Raw genomic sequence first — 18,873 nt, 5'->3', positions numbered from 1 at the left:
AAACAAAACTAATCCATCCCAACCCAACTCTTATATTTTGGGTTAGATAGTCTGAGTTATTTAGGTTGTCGGTTTATTTGAACACCTCTAAAAACGGGTAACATCGACTAAAATTTTAGAAGTCAAATTCAAAACTTAAGAACTAAAAAGTATATCTTACTTACAATCTATATACTAAATAAAAACTATACAAAAAATTTAAAGACCAATTCCAAGAAAGGAAAAAGGAACTTTCCCATCCCTTCTAAGATTGATTTTCATATATTATGAATTCGGTGATATGTACCTTATAAATAGTAATAACTGTTTTTGAATATCCACCATATCCACCATAGATAGGGAACGAAAGTTTGGTTAGCTTTCTTTCAACTTTTCTCTTCTCTTCCTTTTCTTTCTTCCATATCTTCTTTACAATTCTCTCTTCTTCCTTTCGCTTCGAAAGCATCGATCTAGTTAAGTTGAAGAAAGATCAAGAAAAGAAAGTGATGAAGGTAGCAGTGGTCGGAGGAGGAATCAACGGTCTGATTTCGGCTTATGTTTTGAGAAATGCTGGAGTAGAAGTAGTGTTGTTTGAGAAGGAAGAGTACTTAGGCAACCATTCTAAAATGATCAAATTTAATGACATTGATTTGGACCTTGGCTTCAATCTCAGTAATCCATTTGTTTTTTCAATGAATACAATCTTGTTTAGTAACTATCTTGTTTTAGTTTTATAATTTGTTTCGTTTTAATACAATCTTGTTTTAGTTTGACAAATACTAATTATAGACAAATTTAAAAATTTGTCTATAATTAGTATTTGAATCAATCTTGTTTTCAAAATTGACATATAATTAAATAAATTTTTTTTTTTAATACAATCAATGAATACAATCTTGTTTAGTAACGATCTTGTTTTAGTTTTAAATCAATCTTGTTGTTTAGTAAGTGATTTGTTTTTTTAAAACTTTCAATGAATACAATCTTGTCTATAATTAGTTTTAATTATAGTTTTCAAAATTGACAAATTTGGTCGTCGTTTACATTAATTATGTTGTGGATAGTCATTAATTTTTGTCAAATTTGGGATGATAGTGGTATGAGTCGACAAAAATTATTAAAGATTGTATAAAAAAAGAATAGTAAAGATATAAGTGATTGTTTGAGTAGGTAACAAATTTTTTGAATTAGTAAAAAATTTATTAGATTGAAAGTTGAAAACATATTAGACATCGATGATAAACATTCATTGATTTTTAATTTGATTTATTTAAAATTATTTTTATACTTCACATTTTTGTTATTTTACTCCTTAAAATTATTGATATTATAAAATTTTCTTTTTTTTTCATATTTTTTAAAAGTATACTTAAAAACATTAAAAAAAAAATAATTATATACGCATACATATTTGAATTGGTACAATGACAAATCCATTGAGTTGAATCTGATGCAAACATGATTTAAATGGACCTAGTCATCTTCAAAATAGCAAATCATAGGCAATCCAATAAATAAATGGACTAAGTTAGATTGAGCGGATCAAATTTAGTAGAACTTCCTTATGCTGAATTTGGACCTAGAACTTCAGAACTATTGACGATGTTGAACTAATAAATAGAAAAGAAAAAAGAACAAAAATGGATTAAATTAAGAGTAATGCTATTACAACTTTATATCTTCGAGTTTTCAAACTCAACAACTTTACATTGAAGTTTGCATTTGTTTCTATTTAGTCATGCTGATAATTTTTTAATTTTTTTATTTCAATTGAAAAATTACCTCTTCCTTATTTTTTTAGAAATATTTTTATTTTTTAAACTTGAAATAGATACTTATTTTCTCTCCTTTTACTCTCCCCTCTAATTTTTCCCTCTAATCATTCTTTCTTCCTTTGTTCCTATCTTTATGATTTGAAAAAAAGAAATGAAGAGAGAAATAAGTGTCTGTCATTGATTAATGATAATTTTTAAAAAAAATAAGTGCCACAACAACTTTTCGTTAATAATTAATGAAAAATTAATAATGGGATTAAGAATACTATCAAATGAAAATCTTAAACATAAAATTGTTATATCCAAAAATTTAAGGTCCATTTGAGAACATAAACATTTTTTGTTTTTGTGTTTTTTAAATTAGAAACGATAACATGTTTGATAGCTATTTTTGTTTTTTATTTCTTGAAGAAGAGAGATAGAAACATAGGATAGTTATTTCTTGTTTATTTGTTTCTAGTTTTTTTTAAAAAATAAACTTTTTCTCTTATTTTATAGTTTAAATATGATCCAATTGTGTAAAATAAAAAAATAACATTCATTAAAATATTATAAAAATAGTTATAAAATTGGAGGATTTTCAAAAATAGAAAAATAAGGAAAATTATTTACACAAAATAGCAAAATTTCAATCTTCTTCAGTGTCTATTATTGTTTTTTTACTATTTCTGTAAATAGTTTAACAATTTTTTTCTGAAAAAAATTACCTATAAAAATTTACATTATCAAATACATATAAGTCTCGATGCAAAATTAAGAACAAGAATGTTTACTATTGAAGTTCTTACATTGGATGAACTTCACTAATAAAGTTTTTACGTTTATCGATGAAGTTCATGTTCCATCTTTTTCTATCTTTCCCTCTAATATTTCTTAACTCTAAACTAAACAGCTTTCTACTTCAAACATAAACTTCATAACTCCAATAAACTAATTTCAAACTTCAAAACTCAACTTAATACTCTAAACAATGCTCAAGTTCGTATAGTTGACTTCCATCTTTATCCTTTACTATCCATGTTTTTTTTTTGGAAAATAATCCATGAATAAATTCTTTATATTTTAAAAACATTTAATATTAAATATCATAATTTTTTTTAGAAGATTACATGTATGATCTTATGAGCAAAATAGATTATATAATGATTTTGGTTAAACATCAAAATATGACCAGGTAACATCTCCAAATATGATGGAACTTTTTGAAAATTTGGGAGTCGAAATGGAAACATCAAATATGTCTTTCTCAGTGAGTTTAGACAAAGGACGAGGCTATGAATGGGGCACCCGAAATGATCTTTCAAGTCTATTTGCACAAATGAATAACATCTTCAATCCATATTTTTGGAAAATGATTCGAGAAGTTATCAAATTTAAGGACGATGTTATCAAGTAAGTATTGCCAATGACAACAAATTATTCAATTAGATCGCTACAATGTGATTGCCTCTTATTAACGGTTGGATGAGAGAAAAAAAAAACCTACATGATTCCCGATTCATAATCATTTTATAAGAATGTAGAATATTTTTGTAATTTATTTCTCTTAAATTTAACGGTGTAAAATTATCGACCATATTACTGTTCACAACCTCCTCAAATAATTTCTCTTCAGAAAATTAAATCTCACATTTCAAAGTAACTAATTAGAGACTAATCTCGATTATTTTGTGTACAGTTATCTTGATGTTATGGACAATAAAAAGTCAGAAATTGATCCAAATGAAACATTGGGACAATTTCTCAAATCAAGGGGGTACTCCAAAACATTTGAGCAAGCTTATGTTGTGAGTTAAATTCTCATAATATTTTGGGAAAATAGATTCTATAGTCCTAAGTTTTGAGTCGAGTATCTATTTCGTTTATTGAAATTTTATAACGTTACAATTTCACTATTGATTTTTGAGTTTAATTTTCATTTAGTCAAATATTACATTTTTACCCCTGAGTATTTAGGGATCAAAAAATGCATTTTTTTCCCTTGTAATTTTTTTGTTATTTCTTATCAATTTCATATGACAATGTTTTTAAGTCTTTAGTAGGTTAGGATATTAATGTTTCTTATGTTTTTGTAGGCTCCAATTTTATGTTCAATTTGGTCATGTTCCTCAGCCAAAGTTCTCAACTTTTCAGCCTTCTTAGTTCTTTCATTTCTTCAAAATCATTACTTACTTCAGGTTAATTATTCTCTTTTTCATCACCTTTTGTACCTTTCTAGAATTTAGTTTATAAACATTGGCATTATTTTAATAAATTTTCAAATTTCTTGTTCTTTCTTAAAGCTATTTGGAGAACCACAATGGATTACTATCAAACAACATTCACAATCTTATGTAAAGAAGGTGATCCTTGAAACTATATATGGGGAAGAAATATTTCTTTTAATTTTATTTTCTATTATTATTATTGTTTTCGGATTAAGATGTTATTTTGGTCCCTACACTTTGAAACGTTTAATTTCATTTTAATCATTGTACTTTTAATGGTCTATATTTATTGCTTAATACTTCTAATAAATCTCAAATTCATCCCCTCTTCTTTTGTTTGTTGTTGATTCTTAAAATTAAAATATATATTATATAGATTCCTTGATGTTTTTAACGTTCTCAACATGCTCCTTCATATTGGTACCTCTCCGTGGGTTCACCATTATGATAGAATCCGAATATAAAAGATAACGGAAATATAAGATAAACCAAGTGCTCGAGGTATTTGGACCCTCCCAATCTTGAGATAACTCTCAAACTCTAATTCATATGCCAAATATTGCTTATCCTCTTCTCTACCACTCTATTTATAACCAACTTCCGAGCTAATTACTAATATACTCTTAATATTCTTCTAATACTAATCCTATCACATTCTTAGGTCGAATCCTTTTTTTTTTTTTTTTTTGGATCGTATTGCCCATAATTTGGATTTCATGACCTCTGATACCATATTATATATAATATAAGGTTCCATCTTAAAACTAAAGCGATAGGAGAAATAGCTTAGGTATCTTATTAATATTGTGAGATCTCTTTGAAGATCCTCAACAGTATCAATGTTCTCTTTATAAATTTTGAAAATATGAATACATGGTATTCTCTTAGTGCATGATAATTATTATTATTGTTCAACCAGTTTCGATAAAAATTAACTTCGAAAAACTACAAATACACGATTTCTTGAAAGTACAAACACTAAATTAAAATTTATTTGAAGTAAGAGAGGCTAATTTAGACAACTAAAAGTAAGCAGACTAAAATGAAATATAATTTAGAATATAAAGATCAAAATGATATTTTAATAAAAATTTTATTTTGATACATAAAACTAATGCAACAATCCGTGAATATTAATCCAATGCTATTTCTATGAAGAAAATTCATGTGAATCCCGAAGTTATACCATTTGTGCAGCTCATTGAAGTGTCCCATCGCAAGTTACCACGTAGAAAACTTTTCTTATTTAAAAAAATATATTTTTTTCAATTTTTTCTTTGTTAATGTAATGGATGCATGAACATGGGTGCAACTTGGACTACACTTAAAGTATTATTCATTTTTCTATTAATATCTTTATTTTCTTTTTTTTTATTATTATTTTATTATTAAAAAAAAATCAGATCCAAGAAGTCCTTAAGAGTAGAGGTTGTGAAATAAGAATTGGTTCTAAAGTTGATTCCATCTCAACAAGCAATGAAGGTGAGTGATTTATTATATAAAAGATGTTGATTCATATATATTATATTTTTTTTGTTTATTATTTGTAATTAATTGAATCCTATATAATATATAGTATTGATTTTTAATATTTTACAAAATGTTTAATAGGGTGCATTGTAAGTTATGGCCATGGTTATTCTCAAGAAATATATGATGCATGTATAATAGCAACTCATGCTCCTGAGACTTTAAGAATATTGGGGAAACAAGCAACACCAGATGAATTGAAAGTTCTTGCTGCCTTTCAATATGTTTATAGGTACAGTTATTATTTCTTTTTGAGTTAGGTGATAAAGAGATTTTCGGTGGTCAAAATATAATAAAATTCAAAGTTTAAGGACCAAAACAGGTGGTTGAAAATCTAGAGTTTCAATTTTGAATTGGATGGTGAAGCGATTTTCTATAGGAGATCAAAAGTCATTTTTAGCTCAAGATTTTGGTCGTCACTATTTTAGCGCATTGGTTGTTGATATTTTACTTCACCTTCATTTTATTCAATTCATGCTATATGCAATTTCATCCTTAAAAAATAATAGAATATTAATAACTGGGATCGAACTTTTTAAAAGTTCAGGGATTAAAATCAACATTTTTAAAAATTTAGGGACTAAAATAGAACAATATTAAAGTTTAAGGACCAAAATAGGATTTAAACTTTTTTTTTTTTACTTTTATATAATGTAATGTCTCTTTGCTTTTATAACATTAAAGGATATCCAATCATGATTAAACTATTAACAAACTATAGGGAGTTAATTGATCAAATTGGATATAATTGTAACAAATTACAAAATTTAGAAGGTGATTAATCAAATTAAAAGTATTTAACAAACTCTAGAATTAACTAATGGTTTCACAATTTTCCCTTTTTAAATCGATAATCTAGTAATTTCGTGAGTGTTTTATTTAGGATTTATTTGGATTGACTTAAAAAGAAAATTTATTTTTAAAAAAATTCATTTTTATTTAAACACGTCTAGAGAGGTCCTGAGAAGAGAATGTTAGATTATATATAATTAAATTTACCTTTATCCATCAACTTAAGTATTTAGGTCCATTTGTGATTTAAGATATATATATATATATATCATAATGTTGAATGCAGTGATATTTATCTTCATGGCGACAAAGATTTCATGCCTCAAAATCCAAAAATATGGAGTGCATGGAATTTCCTTGGAAATACAAACAATAAAGTTTATTTAACTTATTGGCTCAATGTACTTCTGGTTAGTAATTACACAATTTGTTCTACAATTTAAAATATTTAGAAAATTTATTTATTTATTTTTATGTCTAGATTTTGGATTTAATTTTTATTTGGTCCTTACTTTGGTTACAAAATGTTATACATTTAGTTAAGTTTCGAGTTTGGTTTCAGTTAATTTAGAAGGTTTCAAAATATTCTAATCTTATCTTTGAGAATTGAGTTTTGTTTTAATTTGATCACTAGGTTTCCATATTTACATTTTTAACATCAATTTTTTTTTACTAAATACTCAGTTTTCATTTTTAGAATAAATATTTAGTATTTAATTTAAAAGATTAAAAAGAATTATAATTAATTAAGTTTCACTAATTTTCATCTCTATGAAAATTAAATTTAAATTTTCATTTTATAATTAATTTAAGTCAAGTAGTAGACATTAACATGCAATGAGGGAAAGTGAGTATATTTAATGAAAAATCAAAGTAAAAAACGTAAAACTTGAACCATGTGACCAAATTGAAACATAACTCAAATTTCAAATGTAAAATTGTAACATTTTAAAACTTAGTGACTAAATAAAAATAAATTTCAAATTTTAAAAATTAAATGTGTAGCGTTTTGAAATTTAGTGATCAAATAGAAATTTAGGGACTGAAATGATATTTTTCCCTAAAATATTTTATGATGAGTAAAAACTACTATTTTTTACTTTGATTTTTATTTGGACAAAAAGCAGAATCTTGGGGAGACAAGTCTTCCATTTCTTGCAACTCTTAATCCAGAAGAACAGCCAAAAGATATATTGTTTAAATGGTCAACTGGCCATTCAATTCCAACAGTTGATGCTTTCAAAGCTTTAAATGAGCTTCATACCATCCAAGGGAAGAGAAAACTTTGGTTTTGTGGAGCATATCAAGGTATGTAATTCAAGAATTCGAACCACAAACCTTTTAGTCATTAACATATTTGGATGCCGATTGAATTATACTCACTTTGGTAGCCTTCTTGCTTTAACTTTAAAAAAAAAAAGTTACTTTGTTTTTGTCTTCAATTTTTCATTTGGAGAAAAACATATATATTTGGTGTTGTTTGATAACGTTTCTATTTCTAGTTTCTAATTTTTAATATTTATTGTACATTTTAAAAAGTAAAAATGGATCAAATAATACTTTTTTTTTAATTTGGACAAATGGTAAAAGAAAATAAGAAACGAGAATGTTAAAAGTGTATAATCCGTCAGCTTAAGTTTTTTAGTCAATCGATGATTCGATAGAGAAGAATTCAAAACTAAAAACAAGAAAATAGAAACAACATTGCCCAACTCAACATCTAAATTTCCATTAAACTTCAATTTCTTTGAAGCTTTGTTCTAGCATGGCATGTGTTGATTATGTGCTGCCTTTTCTTTAGGTTATGGCTCCCTTGAGGATGGGGTTAAGGTAAATGATATGAATTTTTCTTCCCAAGGTTTCCAATTAATTCTTTAAATTTCCATTTTAATTTAATTAAAAAATATATACCTGTTTAATAACCATTTGATTTTTGAAAACTAAGTTTATTTTCCATCAATTTCTTCTTACGATATTCTTCATCTTTTTTTAGTAAAAGAATTGAATTATTAACCAAATTTCAACCATAAAAACAAGTTCTTAAATGGGCTGTTTTTAAAATATATAAAAATGAACCAAAATATAGCAGAATTTTATAACTATCAATAATAGATGTTGGTAGACACCGATAGACTTCTATAGATAGTTATAAAATTTTGTTACATCTTGTAAATATTTTCAATAATTTTACCAATTTGAAATAATTTTCCCTTCATAAAAACTACTTTTTCTAGTTTTCAAATTTTGGTTTGGTTATTAAAAAAAACATTAATAGAAAGTAGATATAAAACAAGAAATTTAAACGTACGATGAAAATGGAAAGTTCGTAGAATTAATTAAACAAAAAAAAAAAGTAGATAATTACCAGACAGGGCTTTAGTAACACGTAAATGTTGCAGGCATGTATCAATGCAACCCACAATGTTTTGGGAAAAAGTTTCAGTGTTTTGAACAATCCAAAATGTATGGTACCTTCTCTAACAGAAAGAGGAGCACGACTTTTCGTCACAAAATTTCTTTGCCGATACATATCTATTGGATCATTAACGTGAGTCCCCCATGATACTACATTCATGCCTTTTTTTTTTTTTTAATTACTTTATTTTGTTAAGTTAAATTCTCGTTTACCTAATTTAAATCAATGAGAATGTTATTCCTAGTTGTTGTTTACTATAGTTCTCTCTCTTTATAGTGCATCATGAGAACTCATACTAGCTTATAATTTAATGGTTTAAATGGTATTTTGGTCTCTGTATTTTTTATTATTGATTCATTTTAGTCACTGTATTTTCAAAGTGTTCATTTTAATCCCTATGTTTTCAACTTTTCTTGTCCATTTTCGTCTCTATACTTTTATTATGTTCATTTTGATCCTTGTATACTTTCAATTTTAATTCATCTTGATCCTTGAACATTAAAAAAATGATCATTTTGATCCTTTAAAAATGAAATGAAAATGAAAGGACCAAAATTATCACTTTTTAAAAGTGTAAGGATAAAAATGAACCAAAATTAAAAGTATAAGGACCAAAATGAACATTTTGAAAGTATATGAACCGTAATGAACAAAAGTTAAAAGTATAGCAACCAAAATGAACATTTTGAAAATACCATAACCAAAATTAACCGAAACCAAAAGTACAGAATAAAAGTAGTATTTAAACCTAATTTAATTGTTGGTATATCAAGAAAAATCCTAATTATTCAAAAAGTTTTTAGAAGACAATTTTGGGCCATTGGATCTTACACTTTCTCCAAGACCGATTTGTGACCCTTAGATCTTTCACATCTCTCTAAAACAATTTGAGTCATTGGATCCTTCACATCTATAAGGACAAATTGGAACCATTGGATTTGCTTGATGATGAACTATCTTTAGGCTTTAAATAGGAGGGGACCCATGGTTACCAATCCATTCAAAAAAATTTCAACAAGTAAGTGAGATAAAAATAAAGAGAATTTCTTCTTGTAAGAGAGTTTGGTGTTCTTAAGAGAGAAAGTTTATAACTACTGTTTTTATAGTGGCTAATTATTCTATCCTTTCCCGTGGTTTTTAAGTTGATTTATTTAGGAGTTTTCCACGTAAAGTCATTGTGTGCTATTCTCTCATTTCTTCTTCTTCGTTATTATTATTTTCAATTTACTTTAGTTACGATCCTACTACTCTATTCGATCACAATCCTTTTCTTAGCATTAATTTTATGACACAGTATAATGGAAGAAGGGGGAAAAATATTTACCTTCAAGGGAATAATAAGTGACAACTTGCCCCAAAAGGTTGTCTTAAGAGTTCACACCCCTCAATTTTATTGGAAGGTATTTAACTTAAACTATTTTATTATTAATTATAGTTGTTTGATGTATATATTTAAAAAAAAAAATGTGTAGATACAAAATAGGATAAAAATTTATTATCTCTCAAATTCTACTCAATATCAATGATATATACCATTTTTTTTTTTCAGATAATGACACAAGCTGACTTAGGTCTTGCAGATGCATATATTAATGGAGACTTTTCATTTATGGATAAAAATGAAGGTCTTCTTAATCTTATTTTGGTGAGCTTAATTTAGTTTAATTATTTTCAGCCATTTAAACATTATTTCTTCTCAATGATGTTAAGTGATCTAAATAGACTCTTTCATATATACTTAATTAACTTCTCTTTTGCATGCAGGTTCTCATAGCTAATAAAGATACAAATGCTTCTATTGCAAAACTTAAAAAAAGAAGGTAAATGTTTTAGAGACAAATATTAATTATGATATACTTTGGTTAATATTCTCAACTTAACTTTTAGGTTTGGGTCAATAACTTCTTAAACATTCAATTTCGAGTCGAATGAGTTTATAAGTTGAATAAGTACGCATGTCCATGAACTTTCAATTTTAAAAATTTAATAATTTATTGTATATAAAATTGAATGTTAAGATCTTGTTTGCTAAATATTTGGTTTCTTATTTTTTTGTTTTTGAAAATTAAGCCCATGAGTGTCCCTTATCCCTATCTAAATCTCTTGAATTTGTTATCTACTTTGTATCAATATTTTCAAAAATTAAGTCAAATTCAAAAAACTAAAAAAAAGTAGTTTTTAAAAATGGTAGTTTTTAAATATAGAAAAATGAATCAAAATATTTACAAAACATAACAAAATTTTAGAACTATCAATGATAGACGATGATAGTATCAGTGTCTATCAGTGACATTGTTAGACACTGATAGAAGTCTATCAGTATCTATCAACGTCTATCATTGATAGTTTCGAAATTTTACTATATTTCGTAAATATTTTCAACGGTTTAACCATTTGAAATAATTTTCCTTTTAAAAATTTATTTTTCTTTTTGAAATTTGGTTAGAATTCAACTTTTATACTTACGAAAAATGTAATCTTTGCTTAATTTTAAAAAACCAAAAAAAAAATTATCAAAAGTGATCTTAATGATCTTAAAACAAAAAAAAATCAATTATATGTTTAGTAAATTGGTTTGTTTTGGAAACATGTCAAATACATCAAGAATTAATTAAATACAAAATTGAAAATTGGGAGACGTCATAGTTGATACACCAATTAATAAAAATATAAAAAGATATAGGGACGAAATTTGTAATTTGAGAACTATTTATCATGTATGATATATTGTTAAGGGTTCTTTTCAAATATAGAAAAACGAATCAAAATATTTACAAAATATATTTTAAAATTCAGCAATAGACGTTGATAGATACTGATAGACTTGTATTAGCGTCTATTAGTGGCATTGATAGACACTTATAGAAGTGTATCGGTGTCTATGAGCGTCTATCATTGATAATTCTAAAATTTTATTATATCTTGTAAATATTTTCAACAGTTTTATTATTTGAAAAAATCTTCGTATCGTTAATGATTATTATTAATATTATTTTGTTTTTGCAGGGGATGGTGGTCTCCTCCACTATTTACAGCTAGTATTGCATCAGCAAAGTATTTTTATCAACATGCTTCAAGGAAAAACAGCATTGCACAAGCTCGCACAAATATTTCTCGTCATTATGATCTGGTATTATATATTATGGATGACTACCTTTTTTTGTTTTTTTCCTTTCTTTTGTCTTTAGAAAATCTCTTTCTTATAAGAACGTAAAATGCACCTTTCATGACACAAGAAGAAAGACAAATCCTACAAAATCTAGAGACGAGAGAGAAAAACCGTCATAAAAATCAAATCTACACCTTTTTTATTGTTTTAAAATATAAAAAAATGAATCAAAATATTTACAAATATCGTAAAATTTTACTATCTATCACAGTCTATTGACCTTTTAAATAGTTGTAAAGGCCAAATTCATAATTTTTTTTTGGGAGAAACAATGTTTTTTGAATTTTTTTGAAATTTATGATAGGTATTACAAATTTGTGGTTATAAATAATAGTCATTATATATACAAAAATGAAAAATCCGTGATTTTGGTGAGATAAAAAGGGAAAAATCCAGATTTTTCGACTATTATGATAGTTTTGAATAGAATTCGCAATCATTAAAGAAAGATAGTTCTTTAGAGTTATTAAATTTGAAAAAAAAAAAAAACACTTTTAACAGGAAAAATGTGAATTTTGAATTTTCAACTTCTATGGCTAATTTTTAGTGTCATCAATTTATACTTGTATTTATTATCATCTAAGAAATACTAGTTATGGAGTTAGGTAACTATTTTTAAATTATAAGAATATTAATAGCGGATGGTAAATTTTAATTTTAAAACAGAAAAGTTTAGTTACAATGATTAGTAAATTAATATTAAATTTATGTAATTAAATTATATGAATCAAAGTTAATTTTGCTTAATTTGAGATTATTATAGGTTTAAAATAATTACTGGTAGCTGTGCTTTTAGAAAAATTAGATGTGTAATAAAATAAAATAGTGTTTGATAAATTTTAATTTTAAATATTGCATAACTATTATAATTATAACATTTATGTGATATTTATAGAAAATAAAAACAAAACTAAAATGACTCAAATATAACACGTGAAAAAAATATAAAAATAAGTAATTCAAGATACTTAGATCCTCTTGCTCTCAGTCAATATTTTTATAACAAATCAATAAATCATCACACTACTATAAAAATTGTGTTATTTGATGTTTTTGTTATGTCAAATAGCAATAACTTTTGATGCTTTTAAAAACGTCAAGTGATTCATTATCAAGAATAAAAAGACGATTTGATCAAATAAAAGTATATCATACATGTTCTGTATTTCTGGATATATGTTCCGTGTCAATCATATTAACAATATTTCATATCAATTTTCTTAATTAATTACTAAAATATTCTTAATATCCTAACAATATATTTCTAAGTTCTCCTTATTTTGGTTACAAATTTTTAAATTCTTATTTCTTAATCTGGTTTTATATAGAGCAATGAACTTTTCTCTCTCTTCTTGGATGATACAATGACCTACTCATGTGCCATCTTTAAGGTTTGTAAATGCAAACTTTTATTTGATAATTAAATTCTAATGGAAAGTGCTTTATTTATTTATTCCTTTTCCATTTTTTAAAATATAGAGGGAAGATGAAGATTTGAGGATTGCTCAATTGAGGAAAATCTCCATTCTTATTAAAAAGGTGATATTATTAAATCATTATTCTACTGCAATTTAGTATATATCTCACTACCTTATTAAAATTCTTTCCTTATGGGAAATAATTTTAAATGTCGAATTGCTAAAAATATTTTTAAATATAGTGAAATTTCACAGTCTATCAGTAATAGATGATAGTAGTTTATCAATGTCTAACACTGATAAACAAAAAAAATTTACTATATTTATAAATATTTTAGTTTTTTTCTATATTTGAAAACAAACCCCTTTCTTTATTCTAATATTTCCAGGCAAGAATCAATAAAAACCACAAAGTTTTGGATATTGGGTGTGGTTGGGGAACTCTAGCTATTGAAATAGTGAAGCAAACTGGATGTCATTGTACTGGCATTACTTTGTCCAAAGAACAATTCAAATATGCCCAAAATAGGGTTAAAGATCTTGGCCTTCAGGTACAAACTCATTCTCTCTTTAAAATACGACTTTATTTTAAGCCTTATCAATTTGTGAGTCAGTGATAGACCTATTACAATTTTAAATCTTATTAGTCAACGAGATACACATGTATATTGTTAGACATCAGTGATACACATGAAAATGTTTTATTGGTAATAAACATAAAAATAATATATCACAAATAAAGAAATGATTACTAATAGACATAAAATTGATCTATCACAATAGTAAAAAGTTATCACTTATGGACACGTTAATGGTCTATCCAAAAATGGACACAAAAATTGTATACAATTCATATAGAATAAAATGGTTGACTAGTAATAGACATCTATCAGTAATAGAAGTGGAAAATGGTCTATTAACGATAGTTATAAACAGTATATCCATGATAGAAGTCTATCACTCACCAGTAATAAATTTGAAAGTTAAAAATTTGTCACATTTATAAATTATTTATTTGTTTAACATATTGTAAATATGAAAACTACTTTTCACTCGTTACAATTAATCAAACTAAAAACTAAAAAAATCATATATTTTTCTAAGGCTTTTATAGATGAGGACCCACTTGTGTATAATACAAATCTACAAACTTTGATAGACTCGAAAGTTTTCAAACTTGCCATATCTATAAATTAGTTATTTGTCCGTGTGACATATTTGTAAATATAAAACTACATTGTCACTCATTACAATTATCTAAACTAAAAACTAAAGAAACTATATGTTTATGTAAGGGAGTCTTATAGGCGAGGACCCACGTGGGTATCACTGATATACTATTGACTATCAGTGAGACTCGAAAGTTTCAAAAATTGACATATTTATAAATTATTTTTTTGTATAACATATTTGTAAATGTAAAAGAAAAAATTTTATAGATAGAAAAAATATCAAACTATTTATAGAAATAGCAAAAGAAGACACTGATAGACATTGATAGAATTCTTTCAGCCTCTATGAAATAATATTAAAATTTTATTAGTTCATGTAAATAGTTTCACCATTTTTTTTAAAAAAAAATCTCCTGATATAAAAACTATCCTTTCACTTATTACAATTATCCACATTAAAAACTTAAAAAAGCATGTGTTTTTCTAGGAGTCTTATAAATGAGGACCCATTTGTGTATAATACAAATTTAAAAAATTTGAAATATTAACAAATCATTTTGGTCCAATTTTTTCTTGCAGGATCACATCGAGGTTCTTCTTTGTGACTATCGACAATTGTCGAATACCAATAAATATGATAGAATTATATCATGGTAAAGTTGACGAATGATATAAGATTATAATTAATTAATCATAATATGCATAAATATGATAGGAATATTATGACAATTATTTGGTTGAATTATATATTTAGATTCTTTAGGGTAATCATTTCATTTTTTATTTTTTATTTTTAAAAATTAAATCTATAAATAAACACGACTTAAATCTACTAGTTTAGTAGTATTCTCAAATAGAAGCCAAATTTTAAAAATTAAAAATATATATATAATTTTCAAGATTTTTTTTTATTATTATTATTTTTTTTTTGGGAAACACCACTTCAGTCATGGGTGTAAGAATCTAAATGCTAACGTAAGAAATATAAAATCATAAGTAAAAATGGTGAGATAACAATAATAATTTTCAAAACTAAAATCCAAAAACTGAATGATTATCAAACAATACAATAATTTTCTGAATTTTTGTATATGCTTTTAAAGATCTTTCGGTTTTTGAACATTTAATTTGTGTATTAATAGATCTTAAAGAATTAAAAATGTCAAATAAGTCTTTAAACTTTCAATTTTTGTATCCAATAAATCTCTAGCATATTTAACGTTTTCTTAAAATTAACAAATCTATTAAATGTGAATTTAAACTTTGCATCTAATAAGACATTAAATATTAATTTTGTGTGTCCAATAGATTCATGAATTTTAAAAAATGTCCAACCTGTTAGACATAAAATCTAAAATTCAAGGATTTATTAGATACAAAATTAAAAGTCAGCGACTTATTAGATACTTTAATTTTTAATGTTTGGAGACCTACTAAACACAAACTTAAAAGTTGATACCCCGTTTTGTAACTATTTGATTTTTGGATTTTAGTTTTTAAAAATTAGGCCTATAAACACACATTCTACCTATAAATTCTCTTGCTTTTATTATTTACTTTCTACCAAAAGGTTTCAAAAAATCAAGCCAAATTTTGAAAATTAGAAAAAAGTAGTTTTTCTTTTTAGATTTGATTGAGAATTATTCAACTCTTTTACTTTAGAAAGATGAAAACTAGGAGTGTAAATCAGTCGGTCGTTGTCAGTTTTGGGAAAAAACTGGCACCATCGGTCGTTTTTTTTTTTTTTTTTTTTTTTTAAGAAGAGCCAAGGTGAATGAAAAGGAAATATGGATTGATAATATGTTATTGTTAGGTTAATAAAATTAGCAACTTTTTTAACTTTAAATCAATCATTTTTAATGAAAAAATTTAAATAAATCATGTAATGAGTTTGAAAATTAGGCCACATAAAAAATAATATTAAATCAATATTAAAACTAGTAGGCTTGGACTTAGGTTGGTGGTAATGAGCTTGCTTTTATACTTTGTTTTTTTATTAAAAAAATTAAAAAAAAAAAACAAATATATATACATCGGTCGGTCGGTATTTCAAATTTTTTTCAGGAAAACTAAAAACCAACCGACCCCTAGCCCCCACCAACCTACCTTAATTCGGTCGGTTTTGGTTGGTTTGATGTACACTCCTAATGAAAACTAATGTAAGAAATTGAGAGGGAACAAGCTTAATTTTTTGTTACCAAATAGGGCTTAAGGGATTTATTAAAATTTTCTTTTAAATTCTAGAGACTTATTTAACACAAACTTAAAAATTTGAAAATTTGAACTTATAATTTAACCTAATTATTTTCAAATGTATCAGTGGGATGATAGAAGCTGTTGGCCATGAATTCATGGAAGACTTTTTTAGTTCATGTGAATCAGTGTTAGCAGAAAATGGTCTTCTTGTTCTACAGGTTTAAAATCTTTTATTGCTATGGCCATAAATATATTTTTCTTTCTTTCTTTTAAAATTTAATTAATTAATTAATTTTTATATTTTTATTTTTATTTTTCATTATTAGTTCATATCAACGCCAGATGAATCTTATGAAGAGTATAGGCTAAAAGCTGGTTTCATCAAAGAATATATATTTCAAGGAGGATGTCTACCCTCATTAAGTAGAATAACAACAGCCATGGCTAATGCATCTAGACTTAGGTATATAATTTATTAAGCTATGATTATTATTATTATTATTATTATTATTAATATTTGAACAATAATTAATGTATGAGTATTAGATATAAGTTTCATGCTTAATTTCCATCCATTTTACAGTGTGGAGCACTTGGAAAATATTGGAATTCATTACTATCAAACATTGAGATTTTGGAGAAAGAATTTCTTGAATAATAAAAGGTAAGAAAGCTTTGCTTGATCACTATTAATGAAGAATGTGTTTCAAATTGAAATATAATTTATATTTATTTTCAGCAAGATACTTGAACTTGGTTTTGATGAACGTTTTCTACGAACATGGGAATACTATTTTGATTATTGTGCCGCTGGTTTTAAATCACGTACTCTCGGAGATTATCAGGTGCATATTTACGTTTACGTTAGTGACTTCAAGGAAATTATACTAATACGTCTTTACTAAAATCTATAAAAATAGGGAAATCCTAAGACTATTAATCATAAATTCTAATTTTTATTGTTATTATTTTTTTTAAAAGAAAAATGTAACTGTTGCAGATTGTGTTTTCAAGGCCTGGTAATGTTGCAACTTTCGAGGATCCATATGAGGAAATACCTTCAGCATTCAACCATTCATTTGAAGGAACATCTTCACTATATTGAATTTCGTTTACCCTGACCTCGAGATCAAAGTGTTTCACATCTCTTCTATATTGCTATTGGAAATATTTTGGTTGCATAGTAATATCGACCCGATTCCCTAGGACTCAAGCTAGGTCAATACTATAAGCATGTATGCATGAAACTCAAAACTATACCTTTTCATAGTTTAATAAAAATCTAATAAATGATGTAAATTAAATAATTTCATTAAAACTAAATAATTAAAATCCAAGTCACTGGGTATCGACATACTACAAGAAATCGTACTTCTCCCACACCTAAAATCGTCAGGAAATGGTAGAAAACATTTTGGGAGATCCTCTCCCGACGACGTACTGATCGTCGGGAGTTGGGTCGGGAGAAATCCGTCGGGAGTGAAGCTCCCGACACCAGAAAGGGACCGTTGGGAGTTGTTCACAAACTCCCAACGTAGAATGTAAGTCGTCAGGAGTTACAGAAACTTCGGACGGTTAGTATACGTCGTCGGGAGTTCTTGGAACTCCCGACAAGCTCTTCTATGCGTCAGGAGTTCAGGAACTCCCGATGGTCCACTAGTGTGTCGAGAGTTCAGAACTCCCGACGGGCTGTACCATTCGTTAGGAGTTAGTGGAACTCCCGACGACCCAATTATGCGTGGGGAGTTTTTTCATTGGTTGAATATTGACTTTTAAATTTGTTTAATTTGTAATTTGTAATTTTTTTTTTAATTTGATATGAATAACCTGTAAAGCATCATTAATAACTCAAACAAATTCACATAATAAATAAAACAAACAAAACGAAGTCCATACTATAACAAATAAAAGAAAAGTTACAAGATAGTTTATAAAAGAAATTTGTCTTCAGAAATACATGAAAGAAATAAGATGAAAACAACGTCAAGAAATATTTCTTCAGAAATAAAGAAAAGAAAACAACGTGTGGAACACAACATCTTCAACAATTGTCTAACCTCATCTCCGGACAACATCATACAACAAAATAAAAACATTCAAATGTCATAAACTTCTAGAAACAAATAAAAAACTTCAAGTTCAACACCAAAACGAGTATGACAAAACTCAACCCACCCCCCAAAACATATTCAAACATTCATAAACATCCATAAACACAC

General features: G+C 26.2%; 1 protein-coding gene across 1 annotated transcript; it reads left to right on the top strand.

Annotated features, from left to right (window-relative positions):
• The first annotated feature begins 346 nt into the window (after positions 1–346).
• On the top strand, positions 347–17,953 carry LOC120078371. Its single transcript, XM_039032638.1, has 24 exons — positions 347–662; positions 2,929–3,146; positions 3,433–3,541; positions 3,830–3,931; positions 4,037–4,096; positions 5,365–5,443; positions 5,573–5,723; positions 6,570–6,693; positions 7,411–7,591; positions 8,085–8,113; positions 8,683–8,831; positions 9,994–10,099; positions 10,249–10,344; positions 10,464–10,519; positions 11,706–11,829; positions 13,197–13,259; positions 13,348–13,407; positions 13,676–13,837; positions 15,038–15,111; positions 16,779–16,872; positions 16,981–17,117; positions 17,238–17,318; positions 17,394–17,499; positions 17,655–17,953. Exons 1-24 carry the CDS (start codon positions 486–488, stop codon positions 17,757–17,759), a joined length of 2,643 nt encoding a protein of 880 aa, XP_038888566.1. The 5' UTR covers positions 347–485; the 3' UTR covers positions 17,760–17,953.
• Positions 17,954–18,873: the final 920 nt, after the last annotated feature.

Source organism: Benincasa hispida, chromosome 5 (genome assembly GCF_009727055.1).
Source record: "Benincasa hispida cultivar B227 chromosome 5, ASM972705v1, whole genome shotgun sequence".
NCBI lineage: Eukaryota > Viridiplantae > Streptophyta > Magnoliopsida > Cucurbitales > Cucurbitaceae > Benincasa > Benincasa hispida.
The sequence above is the reverse complement of the archived record's forward strand: the minus strand, read 5'-3'. Positions and strand labels throughout refer to the sequence as shown.

Bases quoted from the DNA above. Each gene is read 5' to 3' on its own strand.
- LOC120078371 (XM_039032638.1), top strand. From the start codon at position 486: ATGAAGGTAGCAGTGGTCGGAGGAGGAATCAACGGTCTGATTTCGGCT. The intron at 8,114-8,682 runs GTAAATGATATG...TAAATGTTGCAG, and splicing joins CCCTTGAGGATGGGGTTAAG to GCATGTATCAATGCAACCCA. The intron at 8,832-9,993 runs GTGAGTCCCCCA...TTTATGACACAG, and splicing joins ATATCTATTGGATCATTAAC to TATAATGGAAGAAGGGGGAA.